The sequence below is a fragment of the Xiphophorus couchianus genome, chromosome 11 (genome assembly GCF_001444195.1).
Source record: "Xiphophorus couchianus chromosome 11, X_couchianus-1.0, whole genome shotgun sequence".
In the NCBI taxonomy this organism is placed as follows: Eukaryota; Metazoa; Chordata; class Actinopteri; order Cyprinodontiformes; family Poeciliidae; genus Xiphophorus; species Xiphophorus couchianus.
In genome coordinates, this window is record NC_040238.1 from 29,669,635 (window position 1) to 29,683,313 (window position 13,679).

The following is a 13,679-nucleotide window of genomic DNA, read 5'->3' on the forward strand; positions in this document are numbered from 1 at the left end:
TCAGATTCCTTCTGCTGAGGAGAGAGAGAGCTGAAAAACTGAGCGCCAAGGAGACCGACTGCCGACGCGAATCCACTAAAAGGCGAATGGAGAGACTTTAGAATATGAGGGGGCTTTTAGAGTGAAGAGCGAGGAGCTCATCTAATGATCAGGATGGGATAGTTTGACCTTTAAATGGCCTGCCATAGGGTTGGACACATAAAACTGTAGGTAAACAGATTACTGCTTATTAAATTGATGTGATAATGGTATCAAAATACAAATAGAGTATCGTGCAAGACTATCCTTGAACATTTTCAAATTGTGTCATCATATTTTATTGTGACGCCACCAGAATAACTTTTACAACGCTGAAGGAGTACAGGCTACAGCAGCCTATATGGGAGAGTCAAAGCTCTATAGAAGTGGCAATGAGGAATCCACTGTTGAAGAAGTTTGACTTAAATTTCCTCGAAAGCATGTGGGAAATTTCATAGTCAAGTGGAAGAAAGTTCTTTGATCTGATGAGACCAAAGTTGAGTTTTTTGACAAACGCCACATTAACAAACACACCATCCCCCCCTGTGAAGCACGGTGGTGGCAGCATCAAGTTCTGGGGATTTTTATATCATTGTAACTAGTTATTAAAATTAGTTTCCAATTTGACGATAAATTATGCTTTTTGTATTTTTTGTTTTTGTTCAAATAAGCCAAATGTTATTGGTCATGGTTGATTTGTAAAATCAGTAATGCCTGGTTCAGAATATTTAGATTTTTTTACTGTAAAACTCATCAAAATGGAACTGAGTTACGAGGAATATATAAATATATGTACAAATATATATACAAATATATATTAACAGCTCCCCTGAGTGTAACAATTGAATCACTTTTTTTTCTTTTACAACACTTTCTTGGAAAACTATTTGTGACTACAAATATTTGGGGACAACTCTTAATCTGTTTTGCACATCTGCAGACAGATATTTAGTATTCAGTGCATACACTGCGTATTTAGTTAAAAAAATGTTAAAGCATTCATTCTTATTTCTTTGCAGTTGATCACCCTCATCACATATCTTTCCCCTTGGAATCCTGCTGTGCTCAGTGAAAATTACCTCTGAGCTGATCTTGGTTGCCTTATTATTTTTTTACTTTGACCTTGACTTCCGCACATAAATTCAAATCTGTCCTGTTGGCTACCTTCCAGATAGCAGTGGATGCCTGAGGACATCCAGCTGTGTGCTCTGTCTTACTGCATTTATCAACATAAGTTGTTTATTCTCTATTGAAACTACAGAATCTTTAGGAGAATGCTTACTCTGATCGTATCTCTCATTATTCATGAATAAAGCCATAACAGAACTGAGTTACGAGGAACTACTAGGGTGAAGGTCCTGGGGAAGATGCACTGCAGGTTCAAGAGTCAAAGCACCATCCTGCTTTCCAGCTATTCAAGCATTAAATTGAATTAGTCAGTGTGCAACTACTGCCATCTAAAGGTCAGAGGGTGACATATTGCGGCGTTAGAGGTTAAATTTAGAGAGAAATTTGCTTGGTTTTTAATCATTACTCATGGGTGTCTAAACAAGAGCCCCACTCACAAGTTGAAAAGTCCACAGCTATAAAAAAACAAATGTTTACTTCTGTTTGAATCGGAGCACATGTAACCTGGAAAGGTTGTCTTATACAGTGCAAGACTATCACTGAAGCATGAAATTGGAATTACTGATGGATCCATTCTGACACACACAGACACACACACACACACACACACACCTACAGACAGAAAATTAACTCTTTCCTGAACCACAATGCCCACAATCAGAAAATATTTTATTCAGCTTCACAACATACAAAACTATATTTCAATATTAAGTGTGATCAGTCGGGCTTAAGCTTAGAATGTGGACCCTTGAAAACATTCCTCCATGGCGTTCAGCTCCTGTAGCTCAGGACAGTGAGGACCACAGTGGAGGGAGAGTATTTGCCTGACCTTGGGAATGACGGAGAGGGTTGGGCCTCTGGCACCACTGGGAGAAAAAAAAAAAACACAGACACATACGCAAAGCTGGTTTTTTAATTAAGTAAAATAATAAAAAGGTTAAACTTACACCTCAAACTGGTGTAGAATTACTCAGCTGAAAATAAGAGGACAAAGTATTTACTTGACTGACCCATTGAAGTGGAGCTGAACTAACTTGAAGAGCTGCTGTCCCAGTTCAAAACTGTCTTTTCCATACTGGGAACTGATAGCTACAGCACTTTGCTCTAGATGGGTTGCTGCATTTTTCCAGTCACCTGTAGAAACAGTAAAAAAATGAATAAAATTAAAATCCGAATAAGAATATGAAACTTCTTAAGTCATGAATGTGTTGATCAGGATCAAAAAATGTGTTGCTTATGAAGCTCATATAAAGTTAAACAGTAAAGACATTAAGTAAGTTTGGACTTTAACTGAAGTTAATAAGATATGAAAAGCAAGATTTGTTACTGTTACGTGTTCTTACAAAAGTTTAAGCCAATGGGTTTCCCTGTGGAAACAGTAGTTCACATCCCTTATCTGTAAAAAACTTCCAGTCAGTGGATTGGAAAAAAGTCTCTCTCATACACTTCAAGGACTTCTTGGAGCAGAAAATCAAAAATGTTACCTTTTATGAAGTGGCTCTTCTTTCATGCTAAAACTCTCTGATTTAAACTGTCTCCTGCACAGCAGTTCAAATGCAGATCAACCTCATATCCGTGCTACAGAGAGGTTTTAATTTAGGCATTATATTTTGGTAAGTTTAGAAACTATGCTTCTGAGTTAGATTACAAATGCAGTGACATCAATTAACACTTCTTCCAACTTACAGTCTCATAAATAATTACTCATTTATGCCGATCTCTATTAAAATGTTAATGGCCACAGTTTTGCAATCCGTAATATTTACTCATTGTAACTTTAAAAAAAGGACACAAACTAAATTTAAAGTTGCTTTTTTAGCAATTATTCCTCTTAGCTGTTCTTTTTGGTACTTTTTGACATACTAATAAATGGACTACAAACTCAACAATTTTTATTTTTAGTTGTTATGAGACTAAACATATTCAAATATTGGCACACCTTGATACACCAATATTTGGTGTATATATTGGCGTCAGTAGCATCAGTTGTGATGCTCACAAAAGCAAACAAATGGAAACTTTTTTAATTTGTCTTTTCTCAAAGTTGTTGCTCTGCAATTAAATTCCTGTTCCAGCACCTGGTTTTGAATATTGCTTGTTTATAAAAGGTCTTTCTAAAATCTACAAAAAAAATACATGCCTATCTTTTGTAATTTATAAAATTTTTCTTCATTGCATCCCTTCTTTTGGCAAAGCTATGTGTTAATCTTTTTGTATAATTTGTTGATGATATTCAGAAAATGAAAAAAAAGAAAAGACTATATAGCAAAATATATGCAGAAAACATAGTTACAGATAAATAAATTAGAAAAGTACACCTTCATTTAGGTATGGCAAATTATCTTAAATAGATTTTGTTATCATATATAACCGTCCAGGCCTTTTATAACTCTTACCCAAAGAAGCATAAGCTCTGGCGGTGGCATCAGCCAGCTCCCCCTGCAGCGGATGAGTATCTCTGAGTAGAAGTCCAGACTGACTGCTGATCTTTTTCAGGAGGTGCAGGGCTTCCACTAGGTGAGAGAAGAGTGGAAGAAGGAATATTTGTAACTGTGTACCTGTAGGTTTAAGTCTTAAGAGATTTGTCTGGAATTTTAGAAAGGAACCTGGATTTTCTTTTTCCATGAGCGCCACAGCTTTCTCCAAGGCAACTGTGTACTCCTGCAGCTTGTGGTTCACATCAGATGACAATATTTGATGACCACATGACAAAAGAGAACATGTAAATCCACTTCCTTTGTTTTTCTAAAGATAAAAATAGACACATAGACAATATTTCAGATATTCAGTACAAATGTTTCATAGAAGTGCAAAAGAGTAACAGATCAGTAACTATCCAAAGTGAGTAATAAATAGTCATCGATAGTCATAAATATATACATACTTTAAGAGCTCCTTTGCACTTTGTACACAGGAGTCCTGACTCGTTCCTGCTGCTCTCCCTTATCTCCTCCTCCTGGTCGGTGCAGGCCTCACACTCACACAGGAAGTAGTACTGTTCCTGCAGGAGACGCTGCCGTTCTTCAGTCCCCATTCTGTTGCTGTTGGGCCCTGAAGACATGCATCAGACATTTAACTTGTGGAAATTATCAAAAATTATCTGATTTTAGGAGAGACTGATGAACTCATACAAAGTGTCTTTTAAGCCAGCGAGGTTTTGTGACTTTTATGGGGAAAAACATGTTATGTTATGTGAATTTGTTGCTTTTACAAGTAAATACTAAAATTGTTAGTACCACTGGGAGTGAGAAGTAAGGACTTCTCACGTAAGTGGGACATTTTGTTTAATCCCTAAAAACAGTTGCTTGGCTGTCATATATCTCACCATAGCAGTGCAGGATTTCCTCTCCAGCCCTGATATCTCTGGCTGCTCTGACTGTCACAGTGACTCCCCGGCCCTGCTGTCCTTCCCCAAGGAGACGCTGATTGAAACCTACGGACTCCTGTGAGCCACCAGGATCATCAACAGTTCCGGTGCTAAAAACCAGACTGGTGTTGGGACGGCAGGAGTGATTGAGAAGGCTGAGAGTTGGAAACATCGCTGTAGCAACTCGAATTTCCTCCATAGACTGCACTCGTGAGTTTTCAGATCCTGTAGGAGGGAAAGGATGACAAACTAAAGGTTGTGTTTTTAAGCAGATTCTAGAGTAATGCACTTCAGTGCCTTGCTAAATTATTAATACCCTTGTACTTTCTATTTAGTTATATTTTTTCAACCACAAATTGTGAAGTAAAAGGAAATGACATTTTGTTTATAAATAAAAAAAAAAAATCTACCTGAAAGAGTTGCCAGGTGTTTGTAATTGGCGTGAAACATGGTTCTACAAGGCACTAACTCATAACATAGGTTAAAAAAGAAGAAAAGAAAAATTACACATAGTACTGTTCACAATCATTCACTATACTTTGCTGGTCTATTACATAAAATACAAACAAAAAGTGTTTAAATGTGTGAGACTGAAAGGCTAAAATCATCTGTATTTGCTTTAGCCAGGAAAAACCTAAGCTACAGCTGTTTATTGTGACATTTAACGTGTCGGAAACTTACCTGTTGCTTGCAGTGTGACGACTGCCTGAGCATTACACCTCAGCTGCAGCATGTGCCTCAGAACTGCACTTCCCACAACCCACAGCTCTGAGCTCCACTCTGTGTCTCCTCCTTTCTTCTTTGGTCCGTCAGAAGATTGGCTGGTTATTGATGAAGCATCACTCAGCTTCCAAGATGTAGGAAGAGGACCTGCCTTGCTGAGCTTCAGGTAAACTGTTGCCACAGTAAGTGCACACATGAAACGCAAACTAATGCTCTGATGCTCCGTATGCTGCATCAGGTGAAACACGGTCATGTATGGATTATACTGGTCAGACTTTTTCTGCTCATCCCTGATTGTCTGCCTTGCTCTGTGGATGTTTTCAATCCCAGCCTTTAGTGTTACCCTGAGAGCAAGCTGCACCATTACACCCATCGCAGCAAGTTCTGCTCCCAGTGGACACTCCCAGAGGTGATGCTCTTCCCAAGCTTCCTGCTGACAAGAAGCTGAGCAATATCGGCTGAAGCTGCAGCCCTTACATGGCACGGCACACAGAGTTTCAGCCAAACACCAGTGACATCGCTTGTGCTCTGTTCCAAACACAATTTCGCTCTGTATGTCCTGCCCCTGTCCTCTCTTTCCTTTAACCTTCTCAACTCCTGGAATGAGGACCCAGCTGAACGGCCTCTCACTCAGAATCACCTCTCCAGCTGTGATGCTCTGCAGAGCCACCAGGTGGCAGCCTTTTTCCTTGCTGCATCCAACAGAAACTTGGGGACAAATGCAGAATCTGAAAGCTTCACTGGATGATACTGTAAGACCTTTGCTGCATTTATCATCATTTGAGACATGATAGAGTTGGTCGTTTTTTGTTTTTACAGACATAGGGAGGTGGCTCAAGCAGAGATTGTGACGGTCCTGCAGTTTGTGTGAGAGATGAGCTGGATAGCCAGTGTTCAAGGCTCTGTCGATGTCATAGAGACATTCCTAATGAAAACAGAAGTTGATGAATAAATTTTAAAGAAAAATAATAAAATTACTAAATTTAAGAAAAACATTTTACAATCATAACCAAGATACCCAAACTTCAAAATGAAAGATAAAGTAAAGAGGTCTGAAAGAACAGCCTGTCAATGAGCCATTAGCATTAATTAACACCTAATTAAATGTTGCTAATTAACACATTGATCAACATTTAAAAAGCCATTTTACATTGAACAAAGTCCTTTACAAAGAATAAAGTGTAAAACTGTAATAATATTGATATACAAAATAACACTTCAATGTTAATTAAATATGATAAATCAAGATGTGGGGTTCTGCGAGACTTCAAAATGGATATTTAAGATGATCAATAAATGGTTCTAATTTAATTAGAAATGTAACTTTCTTTCAACAGAACAGAGACATAATCACAAAATCAGATAATCACACTGCATCAACGTGAATAAAGGATAACCTGAATTTTAACTACAGTCTAAAATGGAAACTTCCATTAAACTTCCATTAGAATGATCAGCCCTACCTGATACTGCTGCAGATGGTAGAGAGCAGCAGAGCGATTGGCATAGCACAGAGAAAGCTGCTCTGAACTTTGGGGAGCAAAACATATTCCCTGTAATAACAAGAAGGTTTCTTTGATTTCATTAAGTGCTTGACAAGAATATAAAGTTTCCTCCTTTTTTATAATGCCGTAAGAATTATTTACGTACAAATGTTTTGACAGTCGACCAGCATTTCAAGATATTTACCATCACACAGCTATTGGTTCACCTACTGAATACTTTAACTCTCTGAACTTCATTTACAGCAATAGTATGTGAAGCATATAGTCTTTTGTAGAACATTTCAATCCACCTGTGAATAGTGCAAAGCTGCAGCCTTGTAGTCTCTTGTCTTAAAGATGGAGTTACCCTTTTCTCTGCATTTGGCTGCTTCTTCTGCATCTTTCTTCACTGAGAGTCCTGCAGAGATTAATTGAATAGCATCCAGGTCTTGTTGGCTGGAAAACACAAAGAGAAGCTTTTTTTTCTCTCATACGGCTCATGGTTTCGTCTAAACCATCTACTGTCAATAAATTATGTGTTAATGAATTATCGTGAACAATTCAGCCTAAACCTCTTTAGCCCAAACGGTCTCAGATAGCATAACTGAAACATGTAACAACGAGTCAAACTTGTTTAAAAAATACAAATAGTTTCTTTTAAGAGATAAACGTACTTTGCCAGACTTAAAGCGCATTTAAATACATCATCGATTTCATGCAGAGAGAGAAATGTTTCCTTTAGCTCAGGATCCAGTCCACTCCATTTGTGTGCAACGTGATCTTGCCACTGCACGCACGGAAGATCCATCATGAACTACAGTGAGACTTCAAGGCACTGTATCAAAGTTTCATCATCATACGTGGAAGCAAAACCTAGTTTTAGGTTTGTTTTGGGTCGGCTTCACATCCAGCATGCTACTATTAAAACATCCGTAGCAAGCTAATATCATCGCTGGCAGTTCCTGGTGAGAACTTTCAAAATAAAATCACACATACTGTCTTGGTTTAAGCTACAAAAATCTAATTTGGGCAATTATAATTGGTTATTATAAAGTATAGCTTTTGACGGTGCCACCATAATACAGCCTAAAAATTAATCTATGAAATGTTTAAACAAATTACCAAGCATATTATTATTATTATTATTATTATTATTATTATTATTATTATTATACCGTTGGTGGTAAAATTAGTAAATTAACAAATAAATCAAAAACAAAGCGGTCCTCAGAACCAATATTGAACGACGATGTCTTTTATTTTGAAAGCTTGCGTGTCTATTTTGATGTTACCTTTCTCGTTTCCTTCGGTGATCTCGCGAGAAGTGCAATCACTTGCCTTAGACTTCGCACCACAGAAGCTAATGTCTGTGAGCTTTTTAAACAACTTTACAAAGAAGACATGACTGCGAAATTAACACATGGGGCAGTTGAAGTAAGCTTCAAAAGCATTATAACAGAATGCTTATTTTTACCGTTAGAATGATTGCCTTAAGGTTACTTTTAATAACGGAGCGCTGCCTTCACGAACCTGCTAGCGTTTGCTTAGGATATTTATAGATACATCGGGACTTTACATGTAATGCTCCGAATTAATAAAATCGAGACAATAAATGTATGCTCAATTTGATAAATATCTGGGGCACATTATGTTTAAATCTTCGTATGAATAAAAATTTGATTCCAGAGGTACCGCGTCTGCTCTATCCTATCATGTGGCGTTTATGTACAACTTCGGGAGCGATGAGAACTAATTGATGTCCAGATGCTAAATTTGCAGCATTAGCATCATAAAGTGCTACAGAAATCAAGCTTACTAACGTGTGTGTTTTTCCAGGCCCTTGTGAAAGGATCGCATGTAGAGAATCCGGTTCTGCAGTTACTGGTGAGTAAAAGAGTCAGCACAATCCAACACGTTTTTCTTCACTGTTTATTGTGTATTTCAACATTTTCTGTTTATGTTTATATACTACTGAAGAAAAATCTTATATTTGTGGTTTGATGAATTGCATAAGTTTTAGTGTGACACAAAATGAAAAACAACCAACAGAATTTTCATAAATTGTTGTCTGTTGAATATGCACCTATTAGGTTTTTCTTGGCCAATACAATTGTCAAGTTTTCTTTAATCTTTGATTTGTAACCTTTGCTTTTTTGCCAACTTCCTAAATTTGCATTGCTATTCTCCGACCCAGTATCTATCTGGCTTCACACCTGGCCTCTGTTTTTATGTTCTCACTGGAAAACAACTAAAATGCAGAATCAGTTAAATAGGAAAGAGTTGTCGGAGCTAAATTATATTCTCTTACAATATTAGTCTCTTTATACTCACTGTCGCAAAGTTCAATCAATTTGTTTAATGTCTCATATGATGCATTAGAAAATTTACATTTTAAATTCTTTGTTTCATCTTCCTAACTTTCTTTCTGTGTGTTTTTTAGAACATTCGTCAGATTAATACCTCAGGTGTGCCCAGGTACCGCCTCATGATGAGTGATGGTCAGCACTACTTGTCTTGTAAGTAATGTTTTGAGAATGTAACATTCTAGTTTTAATGTTATCATTAATAAATGAAGACCCCAATGATGAAAGAAAACCTTGGACTTGGTGTTCCCTCGCCCGGACGCGGGTCACCGGGGCCCCACTCTGGAGCCAGGCCTGGAGGGGGGGCACGATGGCGAGCGTCTGGTGGCCGGGCTTTTACCCATGGAGCCCGGCCAGGCTCAGCCCGAAGAGGAAACATGGGCCCCCCCTCCCATGGGCCCACCACCCGTGGGAGGGGCCAAAGGGGTCGGGTGCACTGTGTGATGGGTGGCGGCCAAGGGAGGGGGCCCTGGCGGTCCGATCCTCGGTTGCAGAAACTGGCTCTTGGGACGTGGAATGTCACCTCTCTGGTGGGGAAGGAGCCGGAGCTAGTGCGTGAGGTCGAGAGGTTCCGGCTAGAAATAGTCGGTCTCACCTCGACGCATGGCTCTGGTTCTGGAACCAGTCTCCTTGAGAGGGGCTGGACAAACTTCCACTCTGGAGTTGCCCAGGGAGAGAGACGTCGGGCAGGAGTGGGCATACTTGTTGCTCCCCATCTCGGCGCCTGTACGTTGGGGTTTACCCCGGTGAACGAGAGGGTAGCATCCCTCCGCCTACGGGTGGGGGGACGGGTTCTGACTGTCGTTTGTGCTTACGGGCCGAACGACAGTTCAGATTACCCACCCTTTTTGGAGTCCTTAGAGGGGGTACTGGAGAGTGCTCCTCCTGGGGACTCCCTTGTTCTGCTGGGGGACTTCAACGCTCACGTGGGCAACGACAGTGAGACCTGGAGGGGCGTGGTTGGGAGGAACGGCCCACCCGACCTGAACTCGAGCGGTGTTCTGTTGCTGGACTTCTGTGCTCGCCATGGATTGTCCATAACGAACACCATGTTCAAGCATAAGGGTGTCCATATGTGCACTTGGCACCAGGACACCCTAGGCCGCAGTTCGATGATCGACTTTGTCATCGTTTCATCGGATCTGCGGCCGTATGTCTTGGACACTCGGGTGAAGAGAGGTGCGGAGCTGTCCACTGACCACTACCTGGTGGTGAGTTGGCTCCGGTGGTGGGGGCGAAAGCCGGTCAGACCTGGCAGGCCCAAACGTGTTGTGAGGGTCTGCTGGGAACGTCTGGCGGAATCCCCTGTGAGACGGAGCTTTAACTCCCATCTCCGGCAAAACTTCGAACACGTCCCGGGGGAGGTGGGGGACATGGAGTCTGAGTGGACCGTGTTCCGTGCCTCCATTGTCGAGGCGGCCGATCGGAGCTGTGGCCGCAAGGTTGTCGGTGCCTGTCGCGGCGGCAACCCTCGAACCCGTTGGTGGACACCTTCGGTGAGGGATGCCGTCAGGCTGAAGAAGGAGTCCTATCGAGCCTTTTTGGCCTGTGGGACTCCGGAAGCAGCTGATGGGTACCGGCGGGCGAAGCGGCATGCGGCTCGGGCGGTTTGCGAGGCAAAAACTCGGGCGTGGGAGGAGTTTGGAGGGGCCATGGAGAAAGACTTCCGCACGGCTTCGAGGCGATTCTGGTCCGCCATCCGGCGTCTCAGGGGGGGGAAGCGGTGCAGCACCAACACTGTTTATAGTGGGGATGGTGTGCTGCTGACCTCTACTCGGGACGTTGTGGGCCGGTGGGCAGAGTACTTCGAAGACCTCCTCAATCCCACCAACATGCCTTCCACTGAGGAAGCAGAGTCTGGGGACTCTGGGTTGGGCTCTCCAATCTCTGGGGGCGAGGTCGCCGAGGTGGTTAAAAAGCTCCTCGGTGGCAAGGCCCCGGGGGTGGATGAGATCCGCCCGGAGTTCCTTAAGGCTCTGGATGTTGTAGGGTTGTGTTGGTTGACGCGACTCTGCAATATCGCATGGACATCGGGGGCAGTTCCCCTGGACTGGCAGACTGGGGTGGTGGTCCCCCTGTTCAAAAAGGGGGACCGGAGGGTGTGCTCCAATTATAGAGGGGTCACACTCTTAAGCCTCCCTGGCAAGGTCTATTCAGGGGTCCTGGAGAGGAGGGTCCGTCGGATAGTCGAACCTCGGATTCAGGAAGAGCAGTGTGGTTTTCGTCCTGGTCGTGGAACACTGGACCAGCTCTACACCCTCAGCAGGGTCCTGGAGGGTGCATGGGAGTTCGCCCAACCAGTCTACATGTGTTTTGTGGACTTGGAGAAGGCGTTCGACCGTGTCCCTCGGGGAGCCCTGTGGGGGGTTCTCCGGGAGTATGGGGTACCGGGCCCTTTGATACGGGCTGTCAGGTCCCTGTATGACCAGTGTCAGAGTCTGGTCCGCATTGCCGGCAGTAAGTCGGACTCGTTTCCGGTGAGAGTTGGACTCCGCCAGGGCTGCCCTTTGTCACCGATTCTGTTCATCACTTTCATGGACAGAATTTCTAGGCGCAGCCAAGGTGTTGAGAGGATCCGATTTGGTGGCCTTAGGATCTCATCTCTACTTTTTGCGGACGATGTGGTCCTTTTGGCTTCATCAGATCGTGATCTGCAGCTCTCGCTGGATCGGTTCGCAGCCGAGTGTGAAGCGGCCGGGATGGGGATCAGTGCCTCCAAATCCGAGGCCATGGTCTTGAGCCGGAAAAGGGTAGAGTGCCTTCTCCGGGTCAGGGGGGGTGTCCTGCCCCAAGTGGAGGAGTTTAAGTATCTCGGGATCTTGTCCACGAATGGGGGAAGAAGGGAGCGGGAGATCGACAGGCGGATTGGCGCAGCGTCTGCTGTCAAGCGGGCGCTGTACCGGTCCGTCGTGGTGAAGAGAGAGCTGAGCCAAAAAGCGAAGCTCTCGATTTACCGGTCGATCTACGTTCCCACCCTCATCTATGGTCATGAGCTTTGGGTCATGACCGAAAGAACGAGATCGCGGATACAAGCGGCCGAAATGGGTTTTCTCCGTAGGGTGGCTGGGCTCTCCCTTAGAGATAGGGTGAGAAGCTCAGTCATCCGGGAGGGACTCAGAGTAGAGCCGCTGCTCCTTCACATCGAGAGGAGCCAGTTGAGGTGGCTTGGGCATCTGGTCAGGATGCCTCCTGGACGCCTCCCTGGTGAGGTGTTCCGGGCACGTCCCACCGGGAGGAGGCCCCGGGGAAGACCCAGGACACGCTGGAGGGACTATGTCTCTCGGCTGGCCTGGGAACGCCTCGGGATTCCCCCGGAGGAGCTAGAAGAAGTGGCTGGGGAGAGGGAAGTCTGGGCCTCCCTTCTGAAGCTGCTACCCCCGCGACCCGACCTCGGATAAGCGGAAGAAGATGGATGGATGGCATTAATAAATTAAAAATTCCCTATTTCTTCTTTCTTATTGTAAAAAAAATGCATGTCCAATGTACCAAAGTGAGTAACTGTGTTTCATTATGTATGTGTACAAGTAAATAAACGTCCATATGTGAAAAATGTTTGCATCCCGGGTGGTCTTATATTTACCGTACAAGTTATGTGAAAATTCATGTTTGGGTAAAGTAGTCTTTTCAAACTGTTATTTATAGTTCTGCTCATTATCTCACAAGATAAGTGTCAAAGACTAAAACAAAAATAAGAATTTTTTTCACTGTGCAAGTTAACTCGTCAATTGTTTTCCAAGTGGATCAAATTCATTGTCTTTCCAGACTAAATAATAAATTGATCAGCCTTAATTTGTTTGCATATGTATCTTTATCCAGCCTTCTTGATGGCCACCCAGTTGAACCATCTGGCAGAAGAGAAACTTCTTGTACCACATTGTGTGTGTTTGTTAAAAAGGACAACCAATAACACTTTGTCAGATGGCCGGTATGTGTTTCCTCCTTTTGTAGTTTTAAATCAATTTCTTTTCTTTTATACTACAATTTTCTAAAATTGAAAAATATATTTGTTCTCTATAGAATTAAGTTATTTGTTTTCTGATGAGAATAATTTTAACATTGCTCTTTACGTTGCTATCTTACCAAGCCAACATAGTATGTTTAAATATGTTTTTTCCTTGTTTAGGCGCGTGGTCGTTATTGTGGACATGGTGGTCTTGAAGTCAGCAGAAGAAGCTGGAGAAAAGATTGGAAATCCCAAATCATATTCAACAGATGGTATAGTTCTTTTAAGGGTTTGTGGTTAAATATAACAGCAGTAATGTAGGGCATTACTGCTGTGAGTGTTGATAGATGACAGATGATATTTGATTCACCTGCAGGTCAGTTGTCATCTCCAAATAAGGTGTCATCAACCACCTCGGAACCATCATCCACTTCAGCCGCTGAGGTACCTGGACCGTCCAACAACAGCAAAGGTGAGGGCCTGTATGTTTCAACGTGGTGTCGTAGATTGGCTTGGACTTGATTATAGCTTACAGCTAATAAAAACCCAAAATTAACTTTCACAGAAAATTAGAGTATGAAATAAAACCAATACACCTATCAATATTAAAAAAAATGTCTCTATACTTAATACTTGTCAACACTCCTTCAGCA

The 13,679-nt window shown here is 42.5% G+C and overlaps 2 protein-coding genes across 2 annotated transcripts in view; one reads left to right on the top strand and one right to left on the bottom strand.

Moving 5' to 3' along the window:
- Nucleotides 1-1,796: 1,796 nt before the first annotated feature.
- smyd4 (SET and MYND domain containing 4) lies at nucleotides 1,797-7,680 on the bottom strand. The gene is made up of 10 exons (XM_028032602.1): nucleotides 7,395-7,680; nucleotides 7,032-7,176; nucleotides 6,700-6,789; nucleotides 5,195-6,161; nucleotides 4,472-4,738; nucleotides 4,031-4,197; nucleotides 3,753-3,891; nucleotides 3,543-3,659; nucleotides 2,157-2,280; nucleotides 1,797-2,012 (listed from the first exon to the last, which is right to left on the bottom strand). Exons 1-10 carry the CDS (start codon nucleotides 7,529-7,531, stop codon nucleotides 1,880-1,882), a joined length of 2,286 nt encoding a protein of 761 aa, XP_027888403.1. The 5' UTR covers nucleotides 7,532-7,680; the 3' UTR covers nucleotides 1,797-1,879.
- Nucleotides 7,681-8,037: 357 nt separating this feature from the next.
- LOC114153522 (replication protein A 70 kDa DNA-binding subunit-like) overlaps nucleotides 8,038-13,679 on the top strand; it is a 43,680-nt gene continuing 38,038 nt past the window's right edge. The window contains exons 1-6 of the mRNA XM_028032123.1: nucleotides 8,038-8,154; nucleotides 8,557-8,604; nucleotides 9,161-9,236; nucleotides 12,900-13,008; nucleotides 13,207-13,298; nucleotides 13,403-13,498. Of these exons, the coding sequence (XP_027887924.1) occupies nucleotides 8,122-8,154; nucleotides 8,557-8,604; nucleotides 9,161-9,236; nucleotides 12,900-13,008; nucleotides 13,207-13,298; nucleotides 13,403-13,498 (454 nt within the window). The 5' untranslated portion in view covers nucleotides 8,038-8,121. The remainder of the gene's footprint in view (nucleotides 8,155-8,556; nucleotides 8,605-9,160; nucleotides 9,237-12,899; nucleotides 13,009-13,206; nucleotides 13,299-13,402; nucleotides 13,499-13,679) is intronic.

Bases quoted from the DNA above. Each gene is read 5' to 3' on its own strand.
- smyd4 (XM_028032602.1), bottom strand. From the start codon at position 7,531: ATGATGGATCTTCCGTGCGTGCAGTGGCAAGATCACGTTGCACACAAA. The intron at 6,162-6,699 runs GTAGGGCTGATC...TGTTTTCATTAG, and splicing joins ACCATCTGCAGCAGTATCAG to GAATGTCTCTATGACATCGA. The intron at 3,660-3,752 runs GTTCCTTTCTAA...TCTCTCACCTAG, and splicing joins CATGGAAAAAGAAAATCCAG to TGGAAGCCCTGCACCTCCTG.